General features: G+C 50.1%; 1 protein-coding gene across 1 annotated transcript in view; it reads left to right on the top strand.

Moving 5' to 3' along the window:
* Positions 1 to 10,692, top strand: part of LOC121167742 (ran-binding protein 10) — a 59,348-nt gene extending 48,656 nt beyond the window's left edge. The window contains exons 7-14 of the mRNA XM_040997320.1: positions 2,489 to 2,601; positions 3,936 to 4,044; positions 4,146 to 4,294; positions 4,469 to 4,673; positions 5,772 to 5,893; positions 6,377 to 6,522; positions 6,809 to 6,920; positions 7,363 to 10,692. Of these exons, the coding sequence (XP_040853254.1) occupies positions 2,489 to 2,601; positions 3,936 to 4,044; positions 4,146 to 4,294; positions 4,469 to 4,673; positions 5,772 to 5,893; positions 6,377 to 6,522; positions 6,809 to 6,920; positions 7,363 to 7,493 (1,087 nt within the window). The 3' untranslated portion in view covers positions 7,494 to 10,692. The remainder of the gene's footprint in view (positions 1 to 2,488; positions 2,602 to 3,935; positions 4,045 to 4,145; positions 4,295 to 4,468; positions 4,674 to 5,771; positions 5,894 to 6,376; positions 6,523 to 6,808; positions 6,921 to 7,362) is intronic.
* Positions 10,693 to 11,340: the final 648 nt, after the last annotated feature.

An 11,340-nucleotide genomic window follows, 5' to 3' on the forward strand; every position in this document is an offset into this window, starting at 1 on the left:
TTTTTCATGTTTAAGATTATTTCAGGGTACGGTGCTGTGGAATAGCTGGTAAAGCCTCTGCCTTCAACACCAACATCCCATATGGGCACTGATTGAAGTCCCAGCTGTTTCACTTCCCATCCAGCTCCCTGCTGGTGACTTGGGGAAAGCAGTGGAGGAGGACCCAAATCTTTGTGCCCCCATGAGTATGTTGAGAAACCCAGAAACTTCTGTCTCTTGGCATTGGACCAGCTCAACTGTGGCAGTATGGGCATTTGGGGAGTGAACCAGCGTATAGATTTCCTCTTTCTGTTTTCCAAATAAATAAATATTTTTCAAAGAAAAGATTGGCATATGATAAGCTACATATAAAGGCAAACTTACAAAGAGAAGGAGAGACAAAGAAAGATCTTCCAAGGAGGAAGCTGGATGAGAAGTGAAGCACCTGGGACACAAACCTATATAGGATCCTGGTGCTTGGAAGTAGAAGATTAGCCAGTTGAGCCATAGCATCGGCCCTTAATTTGCTTCATTTTAACAGCAAACTACTTAGCAGGAATACCACAGAAGACAGGCAACATTGAGAACCTATATGTAGAACAAGTCAGAATATCCACTGTATGATACAAGTGGTATCCTTGAAAGAAGTGAAATTAATGGGCCCTGGCACAGTAGCCTAGTGGTTAAAGTCCCTGCCTTACATCTGCTGTGATCACATATGGGCATGGTTCTAATCCTGGCTGCTCCACTTCCCATCCAGATCTCTGCTTGTGGCTTGGGCAAGCAGTAGAGGACAGCCCAAAGCCTTGGGACCCTGCACCCATGTGGGAGACCTGGAAGAGGCTTCTTGCTCCTGTCTTTGGATTGGCTCAGCTTTGGCTGTTGCATTCACTTGGGGAATGAACCAGTGGATGGAAGATTTTTCCTCTCTGTCTGTCCTTCTCTCTATAAATATGAGTTTCCAATAAAAATAAAATAAAGTAAAAGTATTTTTAAAAAGTGAAAATTGGGGCTGGTATTGTGGCATAGCTAGTTAAGTTGCCATCTGGAGTGCTGGCATCCCATGTGGATGCATGATCAAAACTCAGCTATTCTACTTGCATCCAAGTGCCGGAACCTCTGCCACCCATGTGGGAGACCTGGAAGAGGCTCTTGACTTTGACCTTGCCCATCCCTGGTCCTTGTTGCCATTTGGGGAATAGACCTGTGGATGGAATCGCTCTTTGTCTTGCAAATAAAATAAGTAAATCCTTTTAAAAAAAAGATTTAGTTATTTATTATTGGTAGGTCAGATTTACAGAGAGAAGGAGAGACAGAGAAAGATCTTTCATCCACTGGTTCACTCCCCAAGAGGCCACAGTGGCCAGAGCTGAGCTGATCCAAAGCCAGGAGTCAGAAGCTTCTTTTGGGTCTCCTACGTGGGTACAGGATCCCAAGGCTTTGGGCTGTCCTCGACTGCCTTCCCAGTCCACAAGCAGAGAGCTGGAAGGGGAGTGGAACAGGGTACAAACCAGCACCCATATGGGATCCCAGTGTGTGCAAGGCGAGGACCTTAGCCACTAGGCTACCATGCTGGTCCAGTAAATCCTTTTAAAAAAAAAGAGTGAAAGTGAGTCACAGACACTATGCATTTTAATGACATGTGACACAGGAGTTCATCTGAACCAAGTTGTGTCAAAAATTTTTGCCTTCATGTTTTTAATACCTAATTCTGCAATGAAAAGTTTTATTTCTTAATTTCTTTGTCCCCTATACTTTGTGTGTATCATCTCACTTGCCCTTCAAATGTGGTGGGACACACTGGGACTCCTGTGCCTTCCATGTTTGGCAGTTAAAATACTGACATCAGATATTCTTTATTGTACACATTACATACAAAGCTTACCCTGTATACACATGTACACATGTGTATATGTGTGTGTGCGCACACATAGGCCACAGGGCACCAGGCTTCTCCAGGCTGTTTCCCAAAGGTAGTTTTTCCACTGGTTCTTCTAGTTGTGCCTGTTTCTTCCTGGCAATATCAGCCTGATATCATAGCTGCTCTGCCCTGATTTGTGATAGGTCATGGAGTACGCTCCAAGGGATGTGGGCACACCTCGGACCAATGCCCAGGGCAGCCAGCGGAGCTGTTGCTGCATTTCCAGAAGGTTTGGGAGGCTGCCACCCTTTCCTTCTGTTGGCTGAAAAGCCCATCAGCCATCTCTGGGCTTCTGCAGTTCACAAGGAGACAGCTGCTTCTGAGAGCTTGTGAACAGCCTGTCAGAGAAACTGCAGCTGCTTCTCCAGGCTGTGGGACAGCTTTGGGGACCAGCTAAGCCCCAGCCTGAGGGCATCAGCATGAGAAGCATTGTTTTGATGCAGCTCCTTTATTCTCATCCTGTGCAGGTTACACCTCCAAACTGTGTTTGGGATCAACCCATGGGGAGGTAGGCTGTCCCACTAGGTAGTCAGAGTGAGCAGTGAGTGCAGTTCTTGAGTGTCACCTTAAGTTCTTCCTTTCTTCTAGCATGGTCTCATCTTACCTGGTGCATCATGGCTATTGTGCTACAGCCACAGCTTTTGCACGAATGACTGAAACCCCGATTCAGGAAGAACAGGCGTCCATAAAGAACAGACAAAGTAAGGTTTATTCTCTTTTCCCTTTTCCCTTCCTTACCCGTTCCTAACTCTGCTCTATGGCTCATGCCAGGCCTGGATAAGCTTTTACAGACTCATTGAGCCAGCCCTAGTTGCATTGCTCTCTCTCGTTGCCCAGGTGGACAGTTGGCAGCCTGGGAACATCTCAGAGCATCCTGCCCCATACAGCTGCTGAAGGCCAGGCCCTGGTGTGGCTAGATCATACTCCGTGCCTTATGTCCTCCTCCCTGAATCCCATTCAACCTACTGTTCATGTTCCTCTTGATAGAAAATACCTACCTTTCCCACTGTTGACTCACTCTTAGTAGTTCTGCCAGACTGAGGCCTGAAGTGGTCAGACAAGACAAAGCTCATGCTTAGCAGCTGTATGGTAGTCCTTCTCTCTCTGTTCCCCAACCCTAATCTTGTCCTTTGTACTCAGCCTAGGAAGCTCTCCTACCCAGAGTCTGTGATAGCCTCTGTGTTCTGTGTTTGGGTTCTTTCGTGGCAGAAGGGTGTTGGGTAAAAAGAGAAGATCCCAAAAGGGAGCTAGAAGAGTATAGGCAAGTGTGTGTGTGGACATGTGTGTTTGTGTGTGCCTGCTTGCATCTCTGAGCTGGTGTCTTTGTGTATGTGCATGTGTCTGTGTCTCCCAGAGAAACTGTGTCCAGCTACACACACCGACAGGGATCCCAGAGTTGGGATCTGCAAATGAGAGAACCTCACATGCAAGACTCTCTCTCCCAGCAAGATGCACCAGGCCCCAGGACAAGAGGAAGCAAGCAACCACAAGATGCTGATGACCGGAGTGATGTCCACATCGTAGGTGCCAGTGCAAGGAGGATGACCTCTCTCCCAGCAAGGGAACATGCTACAGCTGCTGAAGATTGCCAAGATGTGGGCCTCTGCCCAGACAGTAGTGTGTTCCTGTTGCCACCTCCCTGTGAGGCCTAGGAAGAGAAGTCTGTCTGAAGAGGAATCCCTCAATCCACCAGCTGCCTGGGTGCCTATTTCTGGATCACTCTATAGCCATCCCTCCCAAGGGCCTTGGTGACCTGCATCCCATCACTGCCGGCCTTGAGCCTACCCTCCCATTGCTGGGATAGAAGTTCCCCTTCTCTGCCAGTCTTATTCTTAAGGACTATGGATATTTGGCCAAAAACAGATGGGTCACAGGGCTAGATGGTCAGGCTTTCCCTTTAATTTCTTCTGTGATTATCTCCAGCTGGACAGATGCTCTGAGGCAGCCCATCTGTCTCTTGGCTGGCCCCTGCTTCAAGGCATGTGGCTGTGAGCAGCATCTGCAGCCTTCTCACTGCCATATTCTTGCTTTCCAGAGATCCAGAGGCTGGTGTTGGAGGGCCGCGTGGGTGAGGCCATTGAAACCACCCAGCACTTCTACCCAGGGCTTCTGGAGCACAATCCCAACCTGCTCTTCATGCTCAAGTAAGTATTTGGTACTACCAGCCTTGGTAGAATTTCAGATGGTGGTGGGGCCAGATAGCCCGGGCCGAGCCTAGAGCATTGTTGCTCTGCTCCCTCTGCAGGTGCCGACAGTTTGTGGAGATGGTGAATGGGACCGACAGTGAGGTCCGCAGCTTGTGCTCCCGAAGCCCCAAGTCCCAGGACAGCTACCCTGACTCCCCCAGCCTCAGCCCCCGCCATGGCCCCAGTAGTTCCCACATGCACAACACAGGTCAGCCACTCTCCACAGGGCTCTGGGACGAAAAAAAGCTATCCCTTGTGCCCACCTGAGCCTGTCTGAGGGCCCACTGCCAGATTTGGGGGAATGGAAATGGGATTGCTGGGGTTATTCCCTAGACCTCACTTGATGGCAAGTTGCCCTCTTCTGGTTGTTCCCGGCTTCTAGGAGCAGACAGTCCCAGCTGCAGCAATGGCATCGCATCCACCAAGAGCAAACAGAATCACAGTAAATATCCTGCACCCAGCTCCTCGTCCTCATCTTCCTCGTCCTCATCTTCCTCATCCCCATCCTCTGTCAATTACTCCGAGTCCAACTCAACAGACTCCACCAAGTCCCAGCCCCACAGCAGTACCAGTAACCAGGAGACCAGGTGACTGTCCTGCTTGACTTTGTCCTGCAGCAACCAGGCCCTCATTAGTTTGTTGTTTGAAGCTGTCCTCTGCCCTTTATTCCCCTGCCCCCTCTCAGGCCTGTGCCTGGACTACAAGCATTGGCTCAGGCTTCCATCCCTACTCAGATTTAGCTGCCACTTCCCTTGACCTTGACTTTTTCCAGGGTTGTTAGTACTGCCAGGCTGAAAATGTGGCACCTCCCTGGGGTGGGCATTGTAGTACAGTTAGGTAAGCTGCCACTGGAGACGCCAGCATGTTATATCAGAGTTGTGGTTCAAGTTCTGGCTGTTCCACTTACAATTTATCTTCTGCTAATGTACTTGGAAATGCATCAAAGGATACTTCAAGTTCTTGAGTCCCTGCCACTCACATGGAAAACTCAAAAGAGTTTCTGGATTCTGGCTTCAGCCTGGCCTAGCTCTGCTCTTTGCAGGCAAACCATGGAATGGAAGAATCTCTGTCTCTTGTTCTTTTTCTCACTCCTTCTCACTTCCTCCATCCCTGTCTCTCTCTTAGTCCCTCCCTTCTGCCTTTCAAATGAACAAATTAAACAGAACAGAACAGAACATGATATCTTCCAAGGAGGCCTCCATTTTTGAACAGGCTGGGTCTGTCAGAACTCCCAGGGTCTATAATGAAGAAACTTTATTCTGTATTGGGCTGTGGGAGGCCAGTTTGGGTGGGCAGGTGTCTAGGCTGGAGGCTGCAGTCCCAAATAGCTGTCAGTGATCCCCAGGCATGTCTCAAGGCTGACCCAGTTGGGCTCCCAGTCAGGACCAGAGGGGTACCCACTGAGGACCGTGGGACCCAGACACGAGATGAGGGAGATTGTAGACGACAGGTGTCAACTCAGAGGAGGGACAGGGAGAGGAGAAGTGTGGAGGCCATCCCAGGACAAGAGTGGGAATCAGAAGGCTGGCCTTTGTATGTAGCTAGTGTCACACAGGGCCAGGTGTTGGAGCCTGGGAATCTTGGGCTGTCCCTTCATGTTTCCGGAGACCTTTGGTTTACAGAACACTTTGTAAAACTTGATTATTGGCTCCTTGGCCAACTCCTACCTTAATCCTTCTCCACAGCGACAGTGAGATGGAGATGGAGGCAGAGCATTATCCCAATGGTGTGCTGGAAAGCATGGCCACGCGCATTGTCAATGGTGCCTACAAGCATGAAGACCTGCAGACAGATGAATCCAGCATGGGTGAGGGCTGTGCCCTAGTGTAACCCAGCATCAAGGCCCTGTTGGGTCTTGATGCCCTGTTTCCCCTGGGAGGGAGCTAGGATGGGCATGCTGTGGCAATTTGAGAAGCTCTAACCAGGGCCCATGGCTTCCTCAGCCAGCTGGGGGATGTGTCCTTGAGGAAACTCCAAATAAGTAGGAAAGCATAGGTGTCCTGCCAGGGCTCCTGTCCTTACACTGGGGCCTAGAGAGAGTTTGAGAGTATGGGCACTCTTAGGAATGCCATGCTCCTGTGCACGCTCTTGATAAGGGAACTTGTGAGCCCTGCTTGATCCCTGTGTGTGAGGAGGAAAGATACTGAGAGCAGTCCCATTATGCTGCTCAACCAGGTCCTCCTAGCAAAAGTTGCAGCTCACCTAGGTCCTGCCCATTCCACCCTGGTCCTGCCCTTCTTATCCTTCTCTTCTCCCTCCTGACATGTTCTTTGCTGCACTCTGGGTGCAGATGATGGCCATCCACGGAGGCAACTGTGTGGGGGCAACCAGGCTGCCACAGAAAAGATTATCCTGTTTGGCCGAGAGTTGCAGGCTCTGAGTGAGCAGCTGGGCCGGGAATATGGCAAGAATTTGGCACACAAAGAGATGCTACAGGTATGGGACAAGTCAAGTTCTTCCACAGAACAGGGCCCCATGGTGCTGGGAGTAGGGTGGCTCTGGGTTGGTCCAAGGGACAGCAAGAACAAGTAGAGGTTTCTAATTGTGGGAAGTAGCTCCCTCGAGGAGACTGCCTTCTCCACATCCTAGAGTGGACACGTCCTTGCCTGATCCCACTTTCCAAGTATGTTGAGCTCTGGTGTGCGCGACACAGGGTCCTGTGATTTCTGGAGCCATGTGGACAAGTGTGCTATAGTCCTCTCAAAAGTGCCTTGTCCCGTAGGATGCCTTCAGCCTCCTGGCGTACTCAGACCCCTGGAATTGCCCAGTTGGCCAGCAGCTTGACCCCATCCAGAGGGAACCTGTGTGTGCTGCCCTCAACAGCGCCATTTTAGGTGAGTGGCTCTAACCAAACTGAGGGTGGGTCCATGAGTGCCTGAGGAGGTCCCCTCTGTGCTCTCCCTAAGGAGAGCTGGTGTTGGGCCAGTCAGAGCAGCAAGTTCTGCACAGTTTTTGTCTGCTGACTCATAAGACTACTGGATGCCAGGGGCTGAACCTAAACCCTGACCTCCCTCTGCTCACCTAAGTTGGCTGCTGGAGCATGTCAGGTTTTGGGCCATGACCATGAACTTGGGCTAGCCCAACTGCTGTGAAGAAAGCCAATGTCCTTGGGTTTCTGGCATAACTGCAAGGGCTGTGGCCTGGTGGCTGCGACATCCACCAAGACTAAACACTGTAACCCAAGAGAGTCCATTCCCTCCATTTTCCACCCCTAAGGGAAATTTGACCTATGCCAAAGCACTGAGCATGGCATGACAGCCTTGTCTCTCCCTACAGAGTCTCAGAATCTGCCAAAGCAGCCCCCTCTGATGCTCGCCCTGGGCCAAGCATCTGAATGTCTACGGCTTATGGCCCGAGCAGGCCTGGGATCTTGCTCCTTTGCCAGAGTCGACGACTACTTGCACTAGCTGACCGTGCTGGCTGCCCCACCTGGCCTTCCATGGGCCCCAGGACTGGAGCAGCCCTGCCCTCCATAGGCACCTGGCACAGGGACCTGGAAGCCATGGGCAGAGTCCACTCCTCCTGCCTGGCCTTTTCCTTCTACCTTTCTCTCCTTTCCCCCTCCCAGCCTCTTTTCTCCTCTGCTCCTCTTTCTTCCTTTCTTTTCCCCACTCTATTTCTTTTCCCCCAATCCTTTCACATGCAGCAGCCCATGACATAGTATTGGCTGGTTACTGTTGTGTAGCGCCTTTACTTGGAAAGAGGGTTTTGTTTTGAGGAGGGGTTGGGGGTTTTTTAATCTTTTTTTTTTTTTCCCTCCTGACTGAGCCACCAGTATTTATCTCTGGAGAGTTTGTGCTGAGCTGGTTTCTGCTAATTTAGTAAGGAAGCCTATCCAAATTGGTGATAGCTTATTATTTTCATAAGTAAAAAAATGAGATTATATATAAAAATATATATATTGAAAGAAAAAAGACACAGTATTTATCATAGTGTTAGTGGTCCAGCACCTCTTAGGTGAGGCTGTCCAGACGCCATATGTTTTTATTTGAGTCCAACTCGTTAAAAAGGAATTATCTTTGTTCCCTCAGCCAAGTGATCTGTTTATTTTAGGCTCCCCCTGTGTTGAGCTGCACGTCCATCTGCAGTCCAGGGAAGCCGCATGGTTTTTGGGGTGAGCCATTTGGTAAGCAGGGTCAGGCTAAGCTGGTTTGCAGCATGCCATGACATATATGTTCATAGACCCCTAAGAGCTGAACTGAGCTGAGAACTGCAGGCCGAGAGTCCAGCAAAGGGGTGAGTTGGCCCAAGGCCACACAGCAAAGCAAAGGCGCAGAGGGTCCTCGGCCAGCATGCTGTCTGCCACTCCACCCTCTCTCTGCCTGCTTTGCCCCTATCTCTTCTCCTCTCGGCGCCCTGCCTTCCTTTTTTTCGATGGCCAAATAATTCATTTACTTAATTGACTGCCTGGAAGCTACCTGCCTTTGACCTGGGAGCTGCTGTATGCAAGCTGCTGGAAGACTCCACTCTCAGGATGGAGGCCCTGGAGGACAGGGGCTGCTTTCTCCCTGCCTGAATCTTCATGTGCACACAACTCCGTTGGGATTGATGTTTTCTGTGGAGAAACTGGTTCCTCGTTGAGGCAGGTTTGTTGGCTAGCTGGAATGAGTTCAGCCTTTTGACATCCCTGGACCAGGAGTCACTGCAGCTGCGCCCCAGGCACTCACAGGAAACACTGTTAGGAGCATTGCCGACCAGACAGAGGGACTCCTTGGGCCTAACAGGTGGATCCTCAAGCTGGTGGAGTAAAGCAGTCTTCCTACTACAAGGGAATCAGGAGAGGAAGGGCTGGAATGGCTGTGCCCAAGAGAAGGAAGGGGCAGAGCTGCACCACAATGTGAGCAAGCCCAAACAGCCCCTGCCAAGAGCCAGGTCACCTATGCTGGGCCAGAAGGTACACATGCAGTCCCCACCTGGATCTGAGCTCCATGTCACAGGACATAGGAATGGTTAGTGTGGCCTGAAATCAGTCCCTGCCCAGCAACCTGAACTGGGCCCATTGTACAAATTTCCTGAGCAAGAAAAATGATCAAGTTGGACCAACTCCTGGTGATGGGGCCAGATCAATGGCCTGTGCTCATCCTGAGTTTTGCCCTGGGAGGTGATCCTGAGGCTGTTGCTTTTCCTTGGTCCCTGCTAGGATCTGCCTGGCAGCCCACAGATGTTGCCTGACAGGAGTTATTGTTTGTCTATAAAGGAGATGCATTCTTCTTCACAGGGCTGAGCTCCAATACCCAGAAGTTGGAAACATTAGGCTGTTCAAACGCTAATCATGTAACAATCCTGTTAAAACCAGTGGTGTTCACTGCTGCATTGGGGTTCTGGAAACATCTCCATCCATCTTTACCTTTTACAGTAAGGAAACAAGCCCCAGAGATGAAATTGTTTGGCTAAAGTTACACAGCAAATTAGTGGCAGAGCCAAGACTAACTTTGTATCTGTGCTTTTGGCACACTGTTTAGTCTTGAAGCTGAATGGCAGAGGAGGGTTTAAGTTGATGTAGCCTCTCACAGCATCTGAGTAACTGATCCCTTTAGGAGTTCGTTAGGGATGGGGATGGGTGCCTGGGTTTGGATTATGGAGTAGCTGAGAGAGGGTCCAGAAGGGCTCAAGACATTTGTGTGCTATATGGAATTGAGTGTCCCCCTGGTTCGTTCTTGGTACCTGTGGCCACCTCCCCACTTTCTGTGCCTTATCTCACTGTTTCAGCTGAGTTCAAGTTGTTTACTCTGTTCCTCTCCCAAGGGGCTCTCTGTCCCAGTTGGACCGTTCATCTTGGGGACATAAGCCTTTGCCTCACATACCGTGGAGAGGGCCAACACCAAGCTGCTGAGCCCGCTGCCTTGCTGTTAGGCCTGGTTGGCCTGCCAGCCCAGGGGCCCCCCAGATGCACACCTGGCCCCACCTGCCCACCTCCAGGCTGGATCTGACCCATGGGAGCTGAGAAAGACTTGGTCCTATTAGACTATCCAGCCCTTGCGGAGCAGCCTTCCCTACTCACCTTCCCTGTGTGGCACCATGTGGTTTCTTTGAAAGTGGAAACTGGCAGACCACTCAAAGCCAGAACCTCTTCTCTTGGCCCAAATGGGTCAGTTAGTGATGGGTATAGATGTCAGAACAGGGACACCATGTGGCAGAGAAGTAGTGACTTGCTGGCAACCCAGCGCCTTCATATCCCTTAAGCAAGCACAAAGGTGAGGCAGAGGACTGTTGGAGCTGAAAGTTCCTTTGATTGCTCACAACTCAGGTATGTATGCTGTGTGGCAGCTGGTCAGCAGAGGCCTGCCTAATGCCAGTCCCGGGCATCTGGACATGTGGCCAGACTGGTTCCTGTGGCTGTCTGTGGCACCCACCTCTTTGCGTGGGCTTCTTCTCTATTAATAACTACAGTTGAAACAGGCATCTTCCACATTGTGCACACTGGTTCTGCCTTTGTCCTTGCAAGTTGATAACTTGGCATTAGCATGAAATTTGTGGGCATGGGAGGGTTGAGAGAATTCTAACATAAAACATCCTATTAAAGTTGTACTTGAGAGATGAGAAAAAAAAAAAACTCCTGTTGTATTTTGACAGAATTATTTTTATTAAAATACACATCCATGAGCAGTCCTGTGTGTCTGGTCTTTGAGTTTTTCTGCAGCATTGTGCAACATGTCCTGTCCTAGAGGATTTGGATGCTCCCTGGTTCATCTCTTGAATGTGTAGGACCCTTTAGGTCTCCTCATGGAACACTCCTTAAAGCCAGATGTTTGCAAGATGTTTACTGTAAAAATTTAATTGAAAGGCAGAATGGGGCCTGGTGCAATATCTCAGTGGCTAAATCCTCACCTTCCAAGCACCAGGATGCCATATGGGTGCTGGTTCCTGTCCCAGCTGCTCCACTTCCCATCTAGCTCCCTGCTTGTGGCCTGGGAAAGCAGTGGAGGACGGCCCAAAGCCTTGGGACCCTGCACCCATGTGGGAGACCTGAAGAGAACCTCCTGGCTCCTGCCTTCAGATCGGCTCAGCTCTGGGTATTGCAGCCACTTCAGGAGTGAAGATCTTTCTCTAGCTCTGGCCTCTGTAAATCTACCTTTCCAATAAAAATCTTGAAAAAGCTACACAGTTTTTTTTCTCTTCTTTTAAAATATAATTGCATTTATTTTTGTTGGGAAGGCAGACTCAGAGGCGAGAGAGTCCACACAGGAACCTGAGAAGACAGGCCAATCATTCAGAGCTAGCAGTTTGGAAGTATAAGAGTTCATGAACTCTTCT

This window comes from Ochotona curzoniae, unplaced genomic scaffold, assembly GCF_017591425.1.
Source record: "Ochotona curzoniae isolate NIBS_2020 unplaced genomic scaffold, NIBS_Ocur_1.0 patch423, whole genome shotgun sequence".
NCBI classification, from domain to species: domain Eukaryota; kingdom Metazoa; phylum Chordata; class Mammalia; order Lagomorpha; family Ochotonidae; genus Ochotona; species Ochotona curzoniae.